Source organism: Bidens hawaiensis, unplaced genomic scaffold (genome assembly GCF_021521415.1).
Source record: "Bidens hawaiensis isolate Kalapana, Puna unplaced genomic scaffold, B.hawaiensis_p1.1 tig00019445_1, whole genome shotgun sequence".
NCBI classification, from domain to species: Eukaryota; Viridiplantae; Streptophyta; class Magnoliopsida; order Asterales; family Asteraceae; genus Bidens; species Bidens hawaiensis.
Genome location: NW_027492953.1, coordinates 31,720 through 54,223, shown reverse-complemented (window position 1 = coordinate 54,223; position 22,504 = coordinate 31,720). Strand labels below are relative to the sequence as shown.

Sequence of the window (22,504 nt, the reverse complement as noted above, 5' to 3'; positions counted from 1 at the left end):
TCAGCAATACGCTAAGGATTGCTACACTTCCTCAATGAAGTCTATAAAAAAGGTTGAGGGAAGCATAGCAATTATAGAAAATGAGAAGAAATGTCATGGAGACTAGGGAACAAGACTCTAAGGAAGTGATCTTGCACCCAGAGGATCCTGACGGCAAAGTCCTAATATGTGTTGAAATACAAGAATCCATTGAGAAGGATTTAATATCCTTCTTACAACGAAGAAAGTCAACCTTTGCGTGGAAGCATGAAGATATGACAGGTATTCTAAAGATTTTATAACCCATAAACTTGGAATTGATCCTTCTTTCAGGCCTATTCATCAAAAAAGAAGGAAATTCGCTCCGGAAAGAAACGCGATCATCCAAGAAGAGGTACAAAAACTACTAAAGGCAGGTATGATTAGGGAAGTAAAATATCCAAAATGGTTAGCCAATGTGATTGTAGTTCGAAAGAAAAACGGAAAGTGGAGGGTCTGTGTCGATTTTACTGATTTAAATAAGGCATGTCCCAAGGATCCTTTCCCTCTTCCCCACATTGACTCCATGGTGGATGCTACCGTAGGGCACGAAATGTTGACCTTTATGGATGCTTCATCAGGATTTCAACAAATCCAGATGGAACCATCTGATAAAGAGGATACAACATTTATAACCCCTACGGGCATATATTATTATATTGCTATGCCGTTTGGTCTTAGAAATGCAGGTGCTACATATCAAAGACTAGTCAATATGATGTTCAAGGAACAGTTGGGAGACACCATGGAAGTCTACATCGATGACATGGTGGTAAAGTCAAAGAAGGCGGAGAACCACCTTAAGGATTTGGAAGTAGCATTTGACATCCTTGACAAATACAACATGAAGCTAAATCCTGCTAAATGTGTATTTGGTGTCAAAGCCGAAATATTCCTTGGGTATCTGGTAACCAAAAGAGGGATAGAGGCAAGTCCAGAACATATTCAGGCTATCTTGAATCTCAAGTCCCCAACAAATGTCAAAGAAGTACAAAGATTAACATGAAGGGTGGCAGCACTTAACAGGTTCATATCGAAATCCTCAGAAAGATTTAAAGATTTTTATGACATCCTGAGGAAAAACAAGAAATTCAAGTGGATGGAGAAACATGAAGCCGCTCTCACCGCTTTAAAGGAATACTTATCCTCAGCCCCCGCTTTGATGAAGCCTGTGAATGGAGAACCATTGATCCTTTATCTATCCGTTTCCCTAACCGCCTTAACTGCAGTCTTGGTAAAGGATCACGAAAGTAACCAACAACCTGTTTATTATGTAAGTAAAAGTCTCCTCGATGCCGAGTCTAGGTACTCTCATTTGGAAAAACTTATTCTTGCTCTAATCATGGCTTCAACTAAGTTAAGACATTATTTTGAAACTCATACTATTGTTGTAAAAACTAATTACCCCATAAAAAATGTCCTTAGAAAACCGGAAATATCGGGTAGAATGGCCAAATGGGTTGTAAAACTAAGTGCATATGATATTCAATATGAGCCTAGAAATGCAATTAAGTCACAGGCACTAGCGGACTTTGTGGCTGATTTCAGTAGCGATTTAGATGAACAAGCCAATCTTGAAGTTCAACAACTTGAAGAAACCAATGATCCTTGGACACTCTTCACTGATGGAGCCTCAAATGTCAAATGAACAGGATTGGGAGTACTACTGAAATCGCCATAGGGGGACATACTACCCATTCGATAGCTTGTGAATTCCAAACCATTAACAACGAGGCAGAATATGAAGCGCTCATTGCAGGTATACAACTAGCCAAAGGTTTGAGAATCAAATATCTTCAAATTTTTGTAGAATCATTATTAATTGCTAATCACTTTTATGGCTCATATGCAGTCAAAGGTGAGAAATTGGTTAAATATTTAGCTTTAGTAAAGGATCTTGCAGGATCCTTTGATTATTTTACAATTACACAGGTACCAAGAGAAGAAAATATCGGGGCTGATGCCTTAGCAAACCTAGCTTCAGCTTTGAAGCACCTAGAGAACATAAAAATCCCTATCATCCACGTTTTATCCCCTGCAATTGAGGATTGCCAAGCAATGGAAATAGATGGAAGTCTACACACGGATCCTAAGGATCATTCTCTTGATCATTCATCCTGGATCCTTCCGATAATGAAGTATATTCAAGATGGAGAAATCCCAAAAGAAGAGAACCCCAAAGCTTTCAAAGCCAAGGTATCACAATATACTATTGTACATAATATGCTATATAAGAAATCCATTGCAAGTCCATATTTAAGATGCATCGAAGGATCCGAGATCCAAGAAGTGCTGAAGGATTTCCATGAAGGAGATTGTGACAACCATACGGGGCAGAGCATTATTCTCCAGGATTCTAAGAACTGGATACTTCTGGACTACTATGAAAAAGGATGCTATGGAGTATTCTAGGAAGTGCGACGCTTGAGGCATGGCATCATTCTACATCAACCGGCAGAACCCTTATATCACATCATCTCTTCCTGGCCATTCAAGAAATGGGGAATGGATATAGTGGGTAAGCTTCCTACAGCTCCAGGGGGAAAAGTCTTCATGTTAATAATGACAGACTATTTCTCTAAATGGATCGAAGCTGAGGCTTTTCCTCAAGTTAAGGAAAAGGAAGTTATATCCTTTATCAAACGTAACATTATTACTAGATTTGGAATCCCTTCTGAAATTATTTGTGATAATGGTTCCCAATTTATTGGGAAAAGAACTACTAACTTTTGTGACAGCTGGGGAATCAAGATGATCACTTCAACACCAGTCCATCCACAAGCAAATGGCCAAGCAGAATCAAGCAACAAAATCATCGTCAACAACCTGAAGAAGAAGCTTGGAGCAAAGAAGGGTAAATTGGCTGAGGAACTACCCTATGTGCTTTAGGCAGATAGGACAACTCCAAAGAATGCCACAGGACAGACGCCGTTCTCATTATTCTTTGGAGCTGAGGCAGTGATCCCCACCGAAATGGTGTATCCAACAACCAGAACAAGCATCCGTGATCCTCAGACAAACAACGAGAATCTTGTCCAAGATCTAGATACTGTGGAAGAACTTAGAGACCAAGAAAGATTCAGGATGGCCGCCTACCAACAAAAGATGGCTGGTGCATACAACAAAAATATCAGAATTAGAAGATTTGAAGTGGGAGATTTAGTTCTTCGAAAGGCGTTCCAAAATACAACTAATCCCGCTGATGGGAAATTAGCACCGAAATGGAAAGGCCCTTATTTGATTTAAGCCGAAGCTAGAAAGGGGGCATATTGTTTGATGAAAATGGAAGGTGACATGCTCCCAAGGGCTTGGAATACGATTCATCTAAAAATGTATTTTTGTTGATCAGGATCCTGGATCCTAGTCAATTACTTCAGTCCATTACTTGGTAAAATTTTACTTTATGTTTATTATGTTAGATTCATGTTTTGTCAAATATGTCAAATTGCATAAATGCCCAGCAATAGGGCCCTCAAGTGGAAAAAATGGGTTGGCCAACTCTCTCCTAAGTTTAATCGGCCTTATCGCCAGGTTTATAAGGTTTTCACCTTATCTCCCGAATTAGGGTTTCTACACCCTCGCTTGGGGCGCACGATTATCCGGGTATGATTGGAGGCTGTGGGACCAGTGCACTATACGTGGCCGACAATTTCATGGCTAAAAATCATATCTTGGATCCTATGAATTAAATGGTAGACGTACCATATACACAATTTAAGGTCAACGCCGGGGTAGGCTCGTCACCGCGTACAATTGGGCCAACGCCAAGGATCAGCTCGTCGCTCGTATTTATTGGGCTTGTCCCCACGTTTTATTGGGTTTGTCCCCATGTTTTCTTGGGCTTGTCCCCAAGATAGTTGGGTTTAAATCCAACTTTTCTAACTATTGCATTTTCTTTTGTTTATTTATTCTAACAGGTAAATAATACATGAAGGAAATCCCAAGTATAAAGGATCATATATCCTATTAACACAGATTACAAAGCAGAAATCAAAGGAGTCATATTATTATAAGCAAAAGTTGATCCAGGCTTCACCAGGAAAACATGGACCATCCACCGTTACGTCAAAGTTATCATATGTCCATGTAGAAATTCAAAAGACAAAGGCGGTTAAGGCTTCATCCCCATAAAGTTAAGGATCCCTCCACCCTAACCACCTTTGATAATTGTTTTTATATCCTTCATCGCCCATTTGCACCTTCACTCCTTAACCAATTCACCATCACCTTCACCAGCACCATTGACCTCCGAAGCATCCTCTTTTGTCCCACTAGTCCCAGCATCCTCATCTCTCTTATCGCCTCCAGCATCCTCACCTTCATCACCAAACCCGGCCAGAGTCTTCTTCTATAAAGCTACATTCCACTTGGACCTGTCAAATGCAGCGTCTTCGGCCTCTTCAACAATCTTGATCCTGCCCGTTAACACCGCCTTGCTAGCCCACACCTTGGCCTGCTCGGTGACCTCAACCACTTGCTCCTGAGCTCGGATGTCAGCGAGAGCTAGGTTATCCTCCAGGGTGCCCTTCTCAGTCTGAAGTTCCATGATCTGCTTATCCTTTAGGGATATCCCAGCACGATACTTGGCTAGCTCCCTCTCGGTGTTGGCCACGTTTTCATCATACATAGCCTTGAAATTGGCTACAGCCTGCAAGAAGTTTACAAGTTAAAGATACAACCAAAACATTTATGACTATGTATAAAGGATCCTTACCTCTGAAAGTTGATCAAAGACATGTTGGACACTGTGGATCTCCACGTCGGGATCTCTTTTCCTTTTCATACTGGCCTTGGAACGAGTAGTGATGGTCTTAGGAGGTGCGAGGCTGGAGCTTTTCATCGGTCTTTTCTCAGAGGAGCGAGATGAGATAAGGCTGTCGACATCTTCTAACTAGAACTATCCCAGCAGATTCTTAGAAGGCTTGGATGATGACTTCTGTGCACCTGCCCAAAAAAAGATAAGCCCTTCACAATCTATTGTTTTTCCTTATTTTTACTGAGTTTATGATTAAGGAATAAATTCTAACTTACTGGACATGGTTTCTGAAGAACTTGCAGTCTTCTCGTCTGAGTCGCTTAAATCTTCACCAACAATCTTGAATGTTCTATTGAAAGGATCCATAGACAGAAACGCCTTCGCCTTCCCAACACTGTCTGGATCGGCAGCAAGATCTGAGAAGTTGGACACTGCACAAGGATCAACAAACCTGTAGTCAGACAAACAACAAAATAAGGATCATCTATCCTCTGGATCTACTATCCTACCCCTCAGGATCCAACGAGTTGGTAATGAGTTCCCATTCGGAATATTATCTCTTAAGACGAAGAAGAATTGGTTCTTCCAACTTAGATCATTGTGGGTGGTCTTATTAATTGGAAGAGGTTGAAAAGGCTTGCTCTTGAAGAGGAATCTGCTAGAACCATGGGTCACGAGGCTATACAAGTAAGAAAGGGACGGAAGAGTGAAATCGAGGTCTTGCTCTGCAATCAGTCTTTCAACGGTGTGCAAAGTCCTCCACATCATCGGCATAGCTTGGATATAGCTGATACCGGTGAGGAAAAGAAAGTAGTTGTAAGATCGAGAAATGGATACGAAAAGCCAAGAAGGAATGGGAGTGCTGGAAAACAAACCCAATCGGTAGAGATGCAGTCACTCTTTACTTGGGGGTTGTAGGGTCTAAACACTATTCCTTCGAGAAAACAATCGGAGATACTACGGATTTCTTCGTCGGTGAATTTGCAAATTTCAGAAGCTGGATCTTTAAGAAGATGTTGGCTCTGAAGTTCAGGAGTGATATCCCTCGGGCTCAAGCTAAAGGAAGCTCTTTGGTTTCTTTTAGGCATTGTGACAGAAGGATGAAAAGAATAAAGGAAATAATAGAAAGAGAAAGTGGTAGTTAGCCGGAAATACACTTATAATCCGATGAAGAAGGAAGATATAAGGGTTCGAGTCTATTAAGTAGGCGCAATTATATGGTGGTAGGCGATGGTCACATCTGCTCTTAATCGACGGTTACGATGCATTTTTCTCGGGATAAACATGACAACTGTTCCAACTCACACCTATCATATTTAGGGGCAATGGTTGGGACCAGGATCTTTGATCCTCGAAGATCAACCATCTGTGGCGACTGTTTCTAGGACTAAGGATCCTCAATGGTTCAATGATCTTCAACAGTCGATTTCAGTTATATTCTAATTTTTTTTTGCAGATAAAACACGTGCTTACCAGAATCCCTGTATATTCTTGCGGATGAGATATTTACCAGGTCTTCCCTTTTCGTCCACGCTCCAAAACGGTCAAGCTGAACGAGTAAACGAACGTGTCCGGATTAGTAGGAGTTTAGTTAGTAGCCGTTGTAAATTTGTGTATTTAATCATCGAACTATAGCTGATCACGACACTTGTTACACAATACTCGAGCATTTAGAACTCTTAGTAGAAACACTTGTATTCACGATCAGCTTTCACCATTTGTAATCTTTTCAAGTTCAATATAATTGGTAGTGATGGTTTTCACTGCCCGAGGTTTTTATGCCGGCGGGATACTAGTTACCAAGGGCTTTTCCTCGTATAAATCTTCGTGTTCATTATCTATAATCATTACTTTGATTATTTTGTTCATACTAGCACCAATCCTCACTTACGAATTTGGTTCATTGATCCTTAGCTCGATTTTTAACCAAAAACGGACACAAACTTGATGACAAGAATCATCATTTCAAATGCTGTTTAAAAGAGGGGGCCTGAATTCTTATGTAAATACCATTGTCAAGCTTTCATATACACAAACCTTACTTGTCCAATCCTTTTTGTCAAAAAGGCAAAAAAAACGCAGAACTTCGACCATCACTTGTAACAATTTCAGTATTCCTAACACCGTTAAGACTTTTGGTAAAAGTTAACCCCTTTCAAACGCCTAAATATATTTAAATGTCTTGGCCTTAGTTGATTGTGACATATGGGGCCCACACCATATATTAGCCTGTTATGGGTGTACATCAAACGAAAAATCTAAAAACACTTAACACAAATAAAAATTGATAGTTTGGTTACGTTTTTATAAAAGCCGAACACATGGTTCTGTTTTTGTATTGCATATAATAAAAACCGAACTGAATTTCTAATTTTCATTTTTCATTTTTTAACTTTCATTTTTTATATTAAGTAATTTATGAATTTAATAAATATATAACTCAAATAATTTTGCTTAAATATATAAGAATCCATTAGTTATTAATTAACAAGATGATTTAGACCTAAATTCATTATTTTGAGGTTTTTCAACCCAAAATTTTCAACCTCAAGCGGAAGAACCGGAAAGGCTGAAACCACAATGAAAACTGAAGTTTTAGTTTTAACCGAATACTGATCCAAACCAAACCATACACACTGGCCCCTTCCTTCAAGCATTGGTGGTAGTTTTGGTGGATCTAATATGTGGTAGTTTAAGAGCCATTTAAAACAAAATGTGATATATTTATATATGAAAGTTGGTAATTAAACCCCTTCCTACAAGCATTGAAGTAGAACAAGTTTCAAGAAATTGACGACCAAAGAGATTTGAAGATAAAAGAGCACACTGAGAATTGAGAAGGGTACCTAATGTTAGGATGTAATATATTAGGAATCAACTGTTCAGTTTAGCTACTTAAGCAGTTAAGCAGGGCAATGGCAATGAGAAGGCTACCTAGCTAGCTATGAGATTGATCTAAGTTTCTCTCTCTCTCTCTCTCTCTCTCTCTCTCTACTCTGGATTGCAATAGACGATTGTGCGGAGAACGCATTGTTAATTCGTTGTCAATCTCAAAACAATTTCTAAGTCAAAGGTATGTATGTTGTATGCTTTTCTTCTTCAGTAATGTTTACCAATACACGCCTTCGATCAGTTTTTTTAAACTTGATTCATCAATTTGAACACATAATTTTTGTGCATATGAAGTGATTGATGAAATGTGTAAAAGAAAGCTAATTATGAGTAGTGATGACACTCCCAGCTTTGCGAAACTTGCTATGTGACTGCTTGATGTTCTAAGCTGGCCTGGCCATATATATATGATTGTCAAAACACATGTGAAAGTATTTGGTTGCAATCTGCTTGCCCACTATTTACATTACCAACTATTTTTGCTATTGGCAATATCGGTATGCACCAGATTCCTGAATTATATGGCTAAAGTAATAAATTAAATAACTTTTAACAAGTTAAGATGAAATAAATAACTTAACACTACTTAATGACCAAGTGACCAACAACCTTTCTAAGGCCTAGTGATTGAACAATAATGACTTAGCTCGTACTTGAAGAAGCAACTGATCTGGGTGGAGAAAATATATAAGGCTTTGGGGGCATTTCCAATGACGCTAAGTTGTCTTCTAGCATTTCCAATACCTTACTGATTGTAGGGCGACTCAAGGGATTGGTTTGTATGCACCACAGCCCCACGATGATCATTTTCCTTACCGTCTTGTTTTCTTCATCATTCATAATCCCATGCAGTCCAAGATGTTCTTCCTGGGACACGACCTTTTTGTATATCCAACAAGGAAAGTATATCTCACTTGTACAATCAACTTCAACCTCGATAATTCTCCTCCCTCCGACCATTTCTAAAACCATCATTCCGTAACTATAAACATCTGATTTGTGGGAGACACGACCAAAATTTCTAGAAAATAGTTCAGGAGCAATATACCCTGGTGTTCCTCTCATATGGGACATGGATATCATGCTTCTTTCATCTGGGAAAAGCTTAGCCAGTCCAAAGTAGGATATTTTGGGACAAAAATCCTGATCTAGTAGAATATTATGTGGCTTTATATCGAAATGTAAGATCCGTGTGTTACAACCCCTATGCAAGTATTCTAGTCCTCGAGCAATTCCAATTGCAATCTCGTGCAACTTTCCCCACCCAAGATGACTAATACTTGAAGATCCCCGACCATATATGAACCTCTCAAGGGATCCATTTGGCATGAATTCATAGATTAAAGCCTTTCGATGACCCTCCAAACAATATCCCACTAGACTGACAATATTAACATGGGATGTACTACCAACACTCGTGACTTCATTAATGAAATCTTCCCCGTCACCTTTAACTTCACTTAAAATCTTCACTGCTACTGGGTTTTTGCCGCTTAACACTCCTTTATACACAGTACCGAAACCACCTTGGCCTAGTTTGACTTCGAAGGAGTTTGTCATCTTTCGGAGTTGTGAATAAGAGTACCTTTTTGGAGCTATGAATTCATGATTCTTTAGAAACATTTCCAAGTTGACATTATTCTTCGACTTTGCTATCCATCCTAGTTTCTTTCTAACGCATAAGATTATGACGATTAATATCGTCACTACTCCTGCAACCAAAGCTGCAACATATAATAGATGTAACTTCTTTAGTAAGTTTAGTAACTCAGGATAAGTAGTGGGTTAAGTCAACGAGAATTTATGTTTATGATAATTACCTAAGACAAGAATCACCCGTGGCGATTTTTTTCCCGCATCTACAAAAATGGAACCATACAAATATCGTGTTAGAAATGTTCTTTCCATTTTAGCTATCAAAAACATTTCTTTTAGGGATGTTCGTTATGTCAATTAGTTGTGCAGAGCAGATATAGGCGTATATACATCAGGATGTTCGACGTCATTCCCCCACCCTTCCTATTGATTAGGAGGTACTATATTTTCAAAATCCCAATTAAAAGCTCTTTGTTGTTATTATTATTATTATTTTTCCGGGGTTGTTGGCATTCTTCCTGTGTGAAACAACCCTCCCAATACTGGAAGTATATAAGTTCTTATTTAATCCCTTTTTATACAATATATAGGTTTGGATGAAATACAAACTAAAATACTGTACAAAACGTGCGAACTGAAGGTTTCATAAATTTATGGCGATGACATTTTTGTAATTAACTAGTTTCATCTCTTTCATCTTTCTGCTTCAAACATATCAAACAATTAAAACTTTCAAAGCAATCAATTAACTATAAAACACTTAATTGATCATATATACAAGTAGAGTAATTACGTAGTTATATCATGGAGTAATTACATAATTACTCTACTTGTATATATAATTACTCTACTTGATTCTCACAATTAACACGTTAATTTCATTTGTACGTTAACTTTCCCCTACAAGTTAACGTACAAATGAAATTAATGTGTTAAACGTGAAAATCAAGTAGAGTAATTATATATACAAGTAGAGTAATTAGGTGATTACATCATAGAGTAATTACGTAATTACTCTATTTGTATTTATAATTACTCTACTTGATTCTCACGTTTAACACGTTAATTTCATTTGTATTTGATCCAAACCCTCATTTATATATATATATATTACATCATAGAGTAATTACGTAATTACTCTATTTGTATTTATAATTACTCTACTTGATTCTCACGTTTAGCACGTTAATTTCATTTGTATTTGATCCAAACCCTCATATATATATATACACACACTAGAAAGGTCCCCGCGTTATGCGGCGGGAATAAAAAAATCCTAATAATCATGTAGATGTTCAAGGTTCGATTGAAACCGTGAAAACGTTTAAACCAATCACCACATTTGGTCAGCCGGTTTCTAAATTTTCATAGCAAACAGTTTGGTTTATGGTTTATACCGAAAATCGACCATATAAAACCGGCCAGGATTGTAAACTTATTATTGAAGCTCAATGCGTGAAACCAAACCGTTAGTAACGATTCAGTTCAAATTTTCAACGGTTCAGTTACGGTTTTCAATGATAAAAAAAATTGAACCAACGGTTTGGCTCACGGTTCAACTTAAAAAACGTTAAAACCAAATTGTGAACGCTCATGCGTAATGTGTTAATTCTCTTTAATTGAAAACCTATAGCAATACCATACCCAAATTAAAGATAATAAAATGCTCATTATTATAGTGCAATTTTAAAAATATATATATATATATTAGCGTATGAAAAAGTTACGGTCGTTGGAAAATCGTTGGTGGAAAGTTGGTTTACAATTAAAATCAAAAGAAATACACGGATAAAGATGAATGTTCAAATTTTTAAATATTTCTTAAATTTACAAAAGTTTAGTAAAGTTGAAGGAGTAATGTTGTAACTATTTATATGCATATTTTATAATGGACAAGTTTGTTCCTACCTTACATGCTATAGAATGTGTAACTTATGCTTTACAACTTGTAAATTACTTAAAAAGTAGGTATCTTATTGTCTATCTTTCATGTATTATATATAGTATATATATACTCACACACACACACACACACACACACATATATATATGGGGGAAGTATAGAATGAAAACCCACTTGAGTTGTGAAAACCCGTGAAAACCCTATGTAACATCGTTTTTTTTTTTTTTTTTTTTTTTGCACACGTAATATATGTTGTAACCTTTAGAAAAATAAAAAAAAATGTTTTGTTATTTTTTAACATTTTTTTACAAATTTTTATATATGTTTTCATGAGAGATAAAAAGTTGTATTTATATTTACATTTTTTATTAACTTTAATTATGGACCACAAGATTTAAACTTTAATTAAAAACATGTGGTTGAGAATAAGTTTCTAGAGTTTTCACAACTCAAGTGCTATGGTGTAATTACATAATTACTCTACTTATGTATATATATAATTACTCTACTTGATTATCATGTTTAGCATGTTAATTTCATTTGTATTTGATCCAAACCCTATATATATATATATATACACTGTGAACTGTGAAAGTAGGATACTCCAAATTCGGGAGTCAAAAAAGTTTTATAAAATGTTCATGGTGGAAAAAAATGTGAATGAAAGATCCCACTAAATTGAATTGGTGTCCAGAAATCTAAGAAATAGTAAGAATTCATGATCTCTCTTAGTCTCTCTCAATTCTAATATATATATATATATATATATATATATATATATATAATCACACGTAGAATCCTAACAATATATACTAGGTAAACAATGTATGGACTTTTTCTAACCACTTATTTAAGATGGATTAGTGCAATCTGAATGGACTACATCTCAATTATATGCATGTGCAGTGTTTATTTTATAGTCCAGAGTAAATACCTGCACCTGAACAAATAAAATTTCCTTGCTGAGTAAGACAGTAACCGCCTTTGTTGTGACACTCGTCACAGGAAGGTGATGGCGTAATTGAAATAGAAAAGCCATCAATGAGAGGTGGAAATCTGTTGGTGGAGTAGTCATATTCGTCATCATACACACTTGCCGACCCTGGCAGCTGTATTATTTCACATCTATGTGGGAGATCACTTGGAGCTGTTGTATAGTTGCCGTTATGATTTTTATAGTAGAACATGTGATGTATACATTTGTAGCTGTTGTAATCAGGTTGGCTGAAATAAGCAGCAATCTCTGGAACATACTTTGGATCACTTGTGCATTTGAATAGAGTAACGATGGGGGGTTGGATTGAAATGGAAAACAATTCAGGAGTTGGAGAAGTGATATTATTCATAAGAGCCTCACAGCTCTTGATGTCTACAAGATCTCCCCATGTGATGTTTCTTATAAGGACAGAAGAACCAGAATCAAGCTTGGTTACAATACCATATGATCGTCCTCCAAATTCAATATTCTCATGCTTCAATGTACAGTTGACCTTAATCAACCCGCATCGAGTGTCATTGGTGTTTGAAGAGGTATGCACCCGCCTTAACATCGAGCGGGGCGGGTCAACCCACAAGATATAGACAAGAGGCTTGAAATCAGGATGTCATGAAGACACAAAGCCAAAACCTATGCGCGTGGCGCATATCACATATGCTCACGCATATCACATATGTTCACGCATCACATATGCTCACGCATATCACATCTGCGCGTGGCGCATCTGCGTGTGGCGCGTATCACATGCTCACGCATCATATATGCTCACGCATATCACATCTGCGCGTGGCGCATCTGTGTGTGGCGCATATCACATATGCTCACGCATCATATATGCTCACGCATATCACATCTGCGCGTGGCGCATCTGCGCGTGGCGCATATCACATATGCTCACGCATATTACATATGCTTGCGCATATCACATCTGCGCATGAAACATCTGCGCGTGAGAATAAAGAGAAGACCTCGCGCATCCCCAGGATAGGCGCATATCACACATGCACATAATCAACCACGTCCTTATCCAAATCAGGATAAGGACAACCATGATTGTGCTCATCAGACAACCTTCCAGAAGGTATCCTTTAAGGAATAAAGAATATGCTGATGTTGACAGCTGCCAATGAAGGGTGGACAACCCAGCAAAACCCATGTGCTACCACGTGATTGCACATGGGTCAGGTGAAATACCTTGGTCAGAGAATAATCAATGAAAAAGCACCAGGTGTCCTAAGGACACGTGGCGCGAAGCAATAAGAGGAGGCCAAAAAGGCCCTAATTGGGTCTGAGCCCAATCATTGGAAACCCTAACACTATAAATACCACACCACCTCCACAAGGGGAGGTAAGCAAGAAAATACATTCTAAGTCCTTACTCACTTTCAGATTATTATTATCTTCTCCTACAATATCTTATTCTCACACCGGAGGGTTATCCCAAAGAGGACCCCTCTGTCCCTTTCTGAGGGGTAAGTTCACGGTGCTGCTCGTTTTGTAGGTGGAAGAATTCATACTTCGGAAAACCATCGGTGATATAGCACACTCATACCCGAGGAAAGTTGATCGTATACTAGTAAGTCGATCCACGTTTCTTCATTGGCGCCATCCTTGGGACCATCGTCATGGATCAGGTCAGATTCATTTCATGTTTTAACCTCAACAGTTGATCGCCACCGTGCATGCGCATCGCTAAGCAACACACCGCCATGCATGCGCGCTCAATCCTGCGCCACGCACGCGCGCTCAATTCCCACCATGCTTGCGCGCTCAATCCTGCGCCACGCACGCGCGCTCAACTCCCGCCATGCATGCGCGCTCAATCCTGCGCCACGCACGCGCGCTCAACTCCCGCCATGCATGCGCGCTCAATCCTGCGCCACGCACGCGCGCTCAACTCCCACCATGCACGCGTGCCCGCGAATTCTCACTCCGCGGAAACCACCATGTGGGTTTTGCGCAAAAGACCGCCACCATGTGGGTTTTGCGCAGAAGACTGCCACCATGCATGCTCGCCAGCGGGTCACCATTCCGCCGACATGCGTGAGCGCCCGTGGAAACCACCGCGGAAACCACCATGTGGGTTTTGCGCAAAAGACTCGCCGCCATGCATGCCCACGCAACTCTCCGCCATGCATGCGCGCCCGCGAGTCACCACTCCGCCGCCGTGCATGCGCACTGCCAAGGATCAAGCTTCGCCACCATGCATGCACGCCCGCGAGTCACGACTCCGCCGGCATGCATGTGCAAGCCTGGTTTTGATTTTTGCATACATGTTTCACACTCCCTTTTATTAATTTGAGCAATATGACAACATTATATTGACATCAAACTAAAAAAAAACGAAGTAAAACATACATGCGCGAGCTTCAAGCTCAGATGCGTTGACGAGTTTTAACTCTAAAACGTCAGGGCCTTAGCCCAATAATATGAGCCTTAGCTCAAATTACTCAGAGCATCCATCCCACGTATTGCGCAGCTGGAACATAACATACCTAAGCACAACTAAGGCAAAGCACATGCCAAAACATAGTTGTTGAGGTTTCGGGTCGGGGCCGCGCATGGGATTATAATGGATATAGGCAGAGTAACACATACTGACACGTAAAGACTAAAAAACTCATTCATAATTCCCTATAATAAATGCACGATAACGTCGCGCAAAAGAGGAATAACGAAATGCCAAGGCGCGTGTCAGCATATTCAAAATATCGCAAAATAGCTTGAAATATGACAACTATTAAGGGGTACTTAATAATTTCCTTACAACCTTGTTCAAATTTCAATGTGTAAGCATACCTTATATTCAACAAGCACACGCGCGCGCCATCGCGCATGCGCCACCATGGTTCGATGTAGCGCCATCACGCATGCGCCACCGCAATTCAATACATCGCCATGAAGCAGCAGCGCGTCACCACGGATCACGATGCGTCGTCACGGGTCAATAATCCGCCACCAAACATACGCACAGTCGCGGATTAACATTCCGTCGACATTCATTCGCGCCACGACAAGTGAACCTCGCCACCGCGTAAGGTCATTGCGCCACCACGCGTACACGCCACCGCGGATAACCATCCGGCCGCCATGGTGCATCCCACCATGCATGAGTGCCACCGCTATGAAGCAGCAGCGCGCCATCACACATGCGCTGGCGCCGAGCACCACACCACCGCGATCCAACACCAACCAACCACGTACATGGACGATTCATTTCAACCAAAAGGATAGAATTTCGCGCAATGCACATATGAGAAATAAAAAAGAAAAGACAAACTCTATTAAAAGAGCAAACTATTAAGTCTAATATCTATCTTACCTCGCTCGCGCGAGACAAGACACACATTAGACTGGGGGCTTGAAGAGGTATGCACCCGCCTTAACATCGAGCGGGGCGGGTCAACCCACAAGATATAGACAAGAGGCTTGAAATCAGGATGTCATGAAGACACAAAGCCAAAACCTATGCGCGTGGCGCATATCACATATGCTCACGCATATCACATATGTTCACGCATCACATATGCTCACGCATATCACATCTGCGCGTGGCGCATCTGCGTGTGGCGCGTATCACATGCTCACGCATCATATATGCTCACGCATATCACATCTGCGCGTGGCGCATCTGTGTGTGGCGCATATCACATATGCTCACGCATCATATATGCTCACGCATATCACATCTGCGCGTGGCGCATCTGCGCGTGGCGCATATCACATATGCTCACGCATATTACATATGCTTGCGCATATCACATCTGCGCATGAAACATCTGCGCGTGAGAATAAAGAGAAGACCTCGCGCATCCCCAGGATAGGCGCATATCACACATGCACATAATCAACCACGTCCTTATCCAAATCAGGATAAGGACAACCATGATTGTGCTCATCAGACAACCTTCCAGAAGGTATCCTTTAAGGAATAAAGAATATGCTGATGTTGACAGCTGCCAATGAAGGGTGGACAACCCAGCAAAACCCATGTGCTACCACGTGATTGCACATGGGTCAGGTGAAATACCTTGGTCAGAGAATAATCAATGAAAAAGCACCAGGTGTCCTAAGGACACGTGGCGCGAAGCAATAGGAGGAGGCCAAAAAGGCCCTAATTGGGTCTGAGCCCAATCATTGGAAACCCTAACACTATAAATACCACACCACCTCCACAAGGGGAGGTAAGCAAGAAAATACATTCTAAGTCCTTACTCACTTTCAGATTATTATTATCTTCTCTTACAATATCTTATTCTCACACCGGAGGGTTACCCCAATGAGGACCCCTCTGTCCCTTTCTGAGGGGTAAGTTCACGGTGCTGCTCGTTTTGTAGGTGGAAGAATTCATACTCCGGAAAACCATCGGTGATATAGCACACTCATACCCGAGGAAAGTTGATCGTATACCAGTAAGTCGATCCACGTTTCTTCAGTGTTGTAAAAAGGGTACTTGAACGGTCCTGAATCTGGGCAGTTAAAACTTTCAGGGCAGATGGGCTTAGAGATGTATGCAGTAGAGTGAAGGAGAGGTAGAAGATAGAGTAGCACGGATACAACAAAGAAGACCGGAGTCATTTCAGATATCCAACAGAAAAGTTTAAACCCTGCAGTATACAGATGACTCTTAGCAAAAGCCTAAATATCTTATAACTTGTGCAACTCTATCCTTATTGACCAATTCCATCAAGACTTTTAGTTTCCCAACTCATATCATCCATTCATCCAAAACCCTTTCCAAAAGCATGAAAACACAATGAAGTTTCATGTGGTACCCAATTTTATGCCCATTAAATACGTCTCGATAATGTGGGCAAGTTTGGATGGTTAAAAATAGGATGTGATCATTACGTAAAACACAATGAAGTTTCATGTGGTACCCAATTTTATGCCCATTAAATACGTCTCGATAATGTGGTCAAGTTTGGATGGTTAAAAATAGGATGTGATCATTACGTAACTTAACGCAATAAAGATTAAAATCATGCTGCTTCCTGTACACAAATGAGCAGCACAGTTTCAAAAAAAATTAACCAGAAACCAGTTGGTACAAATAACAGAGCATGAAAATCATTTGTCCTATCTTATTTATTCTCAACTACAAAAACTCATATCAACAGTTTTACCAAATAATAAGCACTCTCAACACCTACATTCTCATCATATCAGATGCTACTACTCATTATTAGTAATTACCACATATACACACCAACCCTGAATTCAAACGAACCGTTTAGTTTAGGCTACTAAAATTTGATGTTAAACTACTGAAACGCAGGTGTTAGGTGACTTTGACTCCACTTGGTCGTTTTCCCTCCATTGCATCTTTCTTATTCCGACAATCAACACACAAAAACGGACCTTGCCAAGGCTTTGAGCTTGTCGAAAAGATGGACCCCGCATGAACCGATATGCCTTCACTTGCTGCTATGTCAACTTGACAAACACCACAAACGAAAAGACCCGACGTTGATGAACCACCCGCCTCATCATTCCCCAATCTACATTATATCCAGATAAAACATTCATCACTAGTTAATAATAAGAAAGTCATGTGACTAGTAGTTAGAGAAACCGACCGTTCTGCAAGCATGGCCGAACCTTCTTCAAAAAGCTCCTCAACAACGCCTACAGCCGACAGTTTCTTCGACAGTTTACTAGTAGAACCAAGAGACTTTGTTCTGAAGAAGAAAGATTTGAGCTTGCTTTGCTTTTTACGTGGCGGGGATGGTGGCGGCATTGCATTTTCCGGAGGAATTATGTCCACAACTATGCAGGTTGTATCATCCCTTAATCCCCTTGATCTTAATGCTTCCTGAAAAATTATAGTCCTGTTAATTTTAGTAGTTTGACTTTTAAAGTCAATGGACTAAAATTTTGATTCGTAATTGGCTTGAAATTTTAAATGTTTAAGCAAAATCAATGATAACCCATTTGCAATATACCTCAAGTGCTAACTTGCGGTTAGTTAACGATGAAATCCAAAACACAAATAAAATGTTTAACTTATTGTTTACTAGGTTTGATCTCAAAAGTCAAAATGTTAAGAATAAAGAAAAGAAACTACCTTTACAACTTGTCTAGCGGCAAGTTCAGCAGGCAAACCACGACAAGATTTTGCAGCCGACTCTGATGACACGGCATCCCAAATGCCATCAGAAGCTATTATGAGCCGTCCGCCAGCATTCGATAGCTTTTGCACCAAGAAACAGTTTCCATGGTGTCAGAACAATATGCAAAATCCAATTGTGGGTCCCATTAGAAACAGAATGGGATCCATTAAAACGGTTGATTAGTTAGTTATACCTTCACTTGCTTTACATATGGTATGGGAACTATAAATTCTCCAACATCCATGTCCCCGATCGATCTAGAAAGACATAAACCTCCCGGCCAACAACGAAGCGGACCAATCTAACAAATATATTAAAAATTAGGTTCAAATTGATTGGAATACAAAGTCATTTGATTATATTTTAACTTCTTTAATTAAGTAAAGCCTCCACCTCAGCACCACCGAAGATACTCAACCGCCCTACTTCCCCTCCACTAGCCTTCACCCGTTCTCTTCTGTAATAACACTACAACATAATCAACATCTTTCATATAGAGCACGGGTACTTCTTCAAAGAAATAATAATAATAATAATAATAATAATAATAATAATAATAACTCACTCCTCTTGATTCTCTTCAAGTCTATGATCAACTGTCAAAACCGACACATCACCACCTTGTGTATCCAAAATGCAACGGGAATCTCCAACCGATGCAACCGTTACGGTCCATCTATCAACAATAACAAAGGTAGCAGTGGTTCCTGAAGTTTGACCTGCAAAAAGTCAACCATGAGCTACATTAACTTTTCAAAACTGTAGTTAACTAATTAACAACATGGGTGACATGCCTTTGCTCTGGAACTCCTTATCAGTCTTGACAAAACCTGCAACTAATGCTCTCGGTAACGCTTGAAGCCACTCATCGTGTCCAAGACCACGAGGAATCGCACTTAAAATATGGTTTAAAAGATTATCCCTTGAATATAATGCTGCAGCATTCCCATTATGACCATCAAATATCTACAAGATAATTAGAAAACAAAATAGTTATTAGCATTCTACAATATGTTACATCGATATTAAGAACACATACCGCAAAAACAGAAAAACTTGATGATTGATGGCCCGGAACTCGCTGGCAATCAGTTTTCATCATGAAAACATCTTCACCTTTCCTCGATTGAGCTGCGTACCCGTACCGAATAGTCGGTTTCTCCATCTTTTCACTTTTCATTTCTCTACTGATCAATGCAGCTAATGGCACAAGATCATGATGCTGATGTTCATGCCTCTCGACCCTTGATCCCATAACTCGACCAATCAATCAAAACCCTTTTCCCCAAATCCAGATTAAACAACACCCAGATTACAGTTTTTCATCATCACTCCTAAATCAACCTAATTCCCCCCAAAAAAGAATTAGTTTTTTCAATTGTTCAATATTGCAGTTGCAAACATTAAAAGTTTAAAACACACATGCAGAAACATAATAATATTAGTTAACAGATCTAGACTGTTAATTAAAAATTCAGATCCAAGACATAACCTAGGAGAATTAACAATAAAAAGAATAACAAGAACAAGAACAAGGAGTATAAGTGACAGCTATTAATATGCAATTAAATGTATTTTCCCAACTATAATTCTACAACTGTATAATAAAAAAAAAAACCAAGGTCAAATAAACATCCACATCTAGCAGAAAGAAATCACAGTGAATAAACAAATAATTAATTGGGCATTATTTAAATAGGGAACAAAATAGATAAAATTAAAGAAGAGATAAAATTACATCTAGATCCAAAAAGGAGACACCTTTATAATAAGCTGACTTTCTTGAAAGTGATTCTTGCTAATAACCCACCAAAGGGATAATAATCAAAAGCTGGTTTGATGGGATTCTTGATTTTTATTGTGTAATGTGTTTGGGTGAATAAAAATTGGGTTTTTTTTTAAATAAAAAAAAAGAAAAAGAAAAAATGTAGAGTTGTGTAGTGAAGGAATCTTGCATCAATGGTGATTGGTTTTGTAAAGTGGGATGATGTTGAGGTGAAGATCGAAAAAGGTTGACACGCGTTGCATGATTTTCGGAAAGTGTTGCTTCACTCTGCTGCTCTTTTGGTGTCAAAGTGCTAAAATTATGTTCGGTTTGTTTCCAAAATTAATTGTGACCGAGATAATGGTTTGTTTGGCAAAAACTAGCAGGTAGTTGAAATTGGTGGTGTTTTGTAGCTGGTACCTGTAGTATTTTAGATATATTTAAATGTTTGGTAGAGTAATTATAGTTTTTAATAAAATATATAAAATGACCAAAATAGGTATAACTAAAAAAAATAATAGTAAATTTACTTATTTTGGAATGTTATTTAAGTAATTAAAATGTTAAAAGCTTGTAGCTTTTTCTAAACGCTACTACTAGGAGCTTCAAGCTTTAAGCTTTTTCACATGACCTAAAAGTTTCAAGCTTCCACAACCAAACAAGGCTTTTAATTGAATATAAGCTTTTTTTAAAAGCTTAAAGCTTGAAGCCCTAAAAACTCCTTGTCAAACATACACGTATGTTTGGCAAAACTAGTTGATAGCTGTTAGATGGAATCTGGTGGCTAGTAGCTGGAAGCTGGTAGGTGTAACTGGTAGCTGTTAGCCGTAGCTTTTTAGATATATTTATATGTTTGGCAGAGTAGCTGGAGCTTTTAATAAAACTAATTGGGTGCCCGCGCGGTGCGGCGGAGTGTGTGCGCAACTTGACATCAACCGCATAATTAGTGTCGGTACGTGATTCACTTAATAATAGTGCACACATAACCCGAATGCAGACGTGTAATTCGTGCAAAAGTAAGAAGCAAGTAACCGATGGCGAAAATCAAGAAACAAAGCTCAAATATACAGTAATTTCAAATAGATAATTTTTTAACCAACCTTTTTTGATCTGAAACCCTTCCTGATCTGACACCGTTTTAATCTGAAACATGTTCTGATCTGGCCCCTTTGGACTCAAAACCGTACCGACACGAACCGAACTAAATTAACCCTTTTTGTATCAACTCGTTCCGACCCTAATTTGGTCTTACACATGACCCGAGCTCGTATGACTCAACTTGTTGCCAATCATAACCGGTAATCACGTAGTATACTAATTTTTTAAAGTTAAAGAAGTATACCAATATCATACTCAAATCAAAGAGAATAAAATGCTCTTTTTTATGATATAACTTGTTTAAAAAATATTAACATGTGAAAAATTTATAGTCTTTTAAAGAGTCATGGGGGTAGTTAGTTTTGAATATGGGTAATTTATGTAATTATTATATAAATTTACAAAAGTTGATGAAAGTTCATGTACTAAACTTATAAATTCAAATGTAAAAGCTTCTAACTTTTTCTCAAAGATAAAACTAGTATTAGTAGCATCTAAAAATGAAGCTTTTCTCTAAACTTAAAAGCTTGAAGCTTTTTCAACCAAACAAAGCTAATTGAGGATGAGCTTTTTCTTAAAAGCTTGATGCTAGAAGTTCCTAAAATTTCATTGCCAAGCATACCCAATATGATTTTTTACGGGACATTGCCCCACCCGATTTTTAAGCGTAGGCCGTTAGGCTGATACGTACGCAAAGCCAAGAGAAGCTCCTGTATCAGTCTGCCCTATCAATCTCGACCCAAATTCCACCCACAAAAAGAAACCATTTGATCCAACTTGAAGGCTTAAACCCTCAGGACTTGAACCTAAGACATCTTTCTTTTAAATGAAGTCTTTGGATGGGTGATAATATGTATTTTAGAATCATGTAAAACTGAAAAATAAAGATCAATAAATTAAAACTGAATATTATCAATATTTTTATAACTTTTTAAAAAAATATGAAATGAACATAGTTGTTGCCCTGTTATCTTCGATTTGAAGATATTAATCTTGAATTTATGAGATAAAGATCAAATGAGTTATAGATAATTCTTGATGAATTATTTATTGAGGTTTTTTTTTATATTTAATAAGGAATAAGATTTTATTATTTTTATAATTTATTTGGTTTTCGAGGTTGAGTCTAATTAGGAGTCTTGTGAGCAAGTTAAAGTTTTAGTATAAATAGATGGGTAGGTTATTGTAATTTGTGTGCTTTATTTTATAATAATAAGAGTCGAACAAGTTGTTCAATCTCGTGTTTGTGTGTTCATCAAGGGCTGAATTTCCAATACTATTTTGATGTAAACTACTCTTATTTATATGATATAGGAACTTTTATAAAATCAAAAAAATGTTAGGTATCAAAATAGTAGAAGGACTT

At 38.6% G+C, this 22,504-nt stretch overlaps 2 protein-coding genes across 4 annotated transcripts; both read right to left on the bottom strand.

Annotated features, from left to right (window-relative positions):
* Positions 1–8,308: 8,308 nt before the first annotated feature.
* LOC143558365 (PR5-like receptor kinase) lies at positions 8,309–16,740 on the bottom strand. Its single transcript, XM_077047210.1, has 4 exons — positions 16,603–16,740; positions 12,100–12,688; positions 9,487–9,525; positions 8,309–9,390 (listed from the first exon to the last, which is right to left on the bottom strand). The coding sequence occupies exons 1-4, from the start codon at positions 16,738–16,740 to the stop codon at positions 8,309–8,311; spliced, it is 1,848 nt and encodes a 615-aa protein (XP_076903325.1).
* A 479-nt stretch (positions 16,741–17,219) lies between these two features.
* Positions 17,220–20,138, bottom strand: LOC143558364 (putative protein phosphatase 2C 15). Of its 3 annotated transcripts, none has more exons than XM_077047208.1 (9): positions 20,014–20,138; positions 19,315–19,553; positions 19,070–19,241; positions 18,841–18,994; positions 18,669–18,732; positions 18,469–18,576; positions 18,230–18,355; positions 17,742–17,977; positions 17,220–17,663 (listed from the first exon to the last, which is right to left on the bottom strand). In XM_077047208.1, the coding sequence occupies exons 2-9, from the start codon at positions 19,528–19,530 to the stop codon at positions 17,444–17,446; spliced, it is 1,296 nt and encodes a 431-aa protein (XP_076903323.1). In that variant the 5' UTR covers positions 19,531–19,553; positions 20,014–20,138; the 3' UTR covers positions 17,220–17,443. The 3 variants fall into 3 exon arrangements, with proteins under 3 accessions (XP_076903323.1, XP_076903324.1, XP_076903322.1); XM_077047209.1 differs by having other exon boundaries at positions 20,037–20,138; XM_077047207.1 differs by lacking the exon at positions 20,014–20,138 and having other exon boundaries at positions 19,315–19,838.
* Between the last annotated feature and the right edge of the window lie 2,366 nt (positions 20,139–22,504).

Coding starts and splice junctions, on each gene's coding strand:
- LOC143558365 (XM_077047210.1), bottom strand. CDS start 16,740: ATGACTCCGGTCTTCTTTGTTGTATCCGTGCTACTCTATCTTCTACCT. Junction 12,689..16,602: donor CGTTCAAGTACCCTTTTTAC/AACACTGAAGAA, acceptor CATACCTCTTCA/AACACCAATGACACTCGATG. Junction 9,391..9,486: donor ACGGGTGATTCTTGTCTTAG/GTAATTATCATA, acceptor TATATGTTGCAG/CTTTGGTTGCAGGAGTAGTG.
- LOC143558364 (XM_077047208.1), bottom strand. CDS start 19,530: ATGGGATCAAGGGTCGAGAGGCATGAACATCAGCATCATGATCTTGTG. Junction 18,995..19,069: donor TAAGGAGTTCCAGAGCAAAG/GCATGTCACCCA, acceptor GACTTTTTGCAG/GTCAAACTTCAGGAACCACT. Junction 18,356..18,468: donor CATATGTAAAGCAAGTGAAG/GTATAACTAACT, acceptor TTGGTGCAAAAG/CTATCGAATGCTGGCGGACG.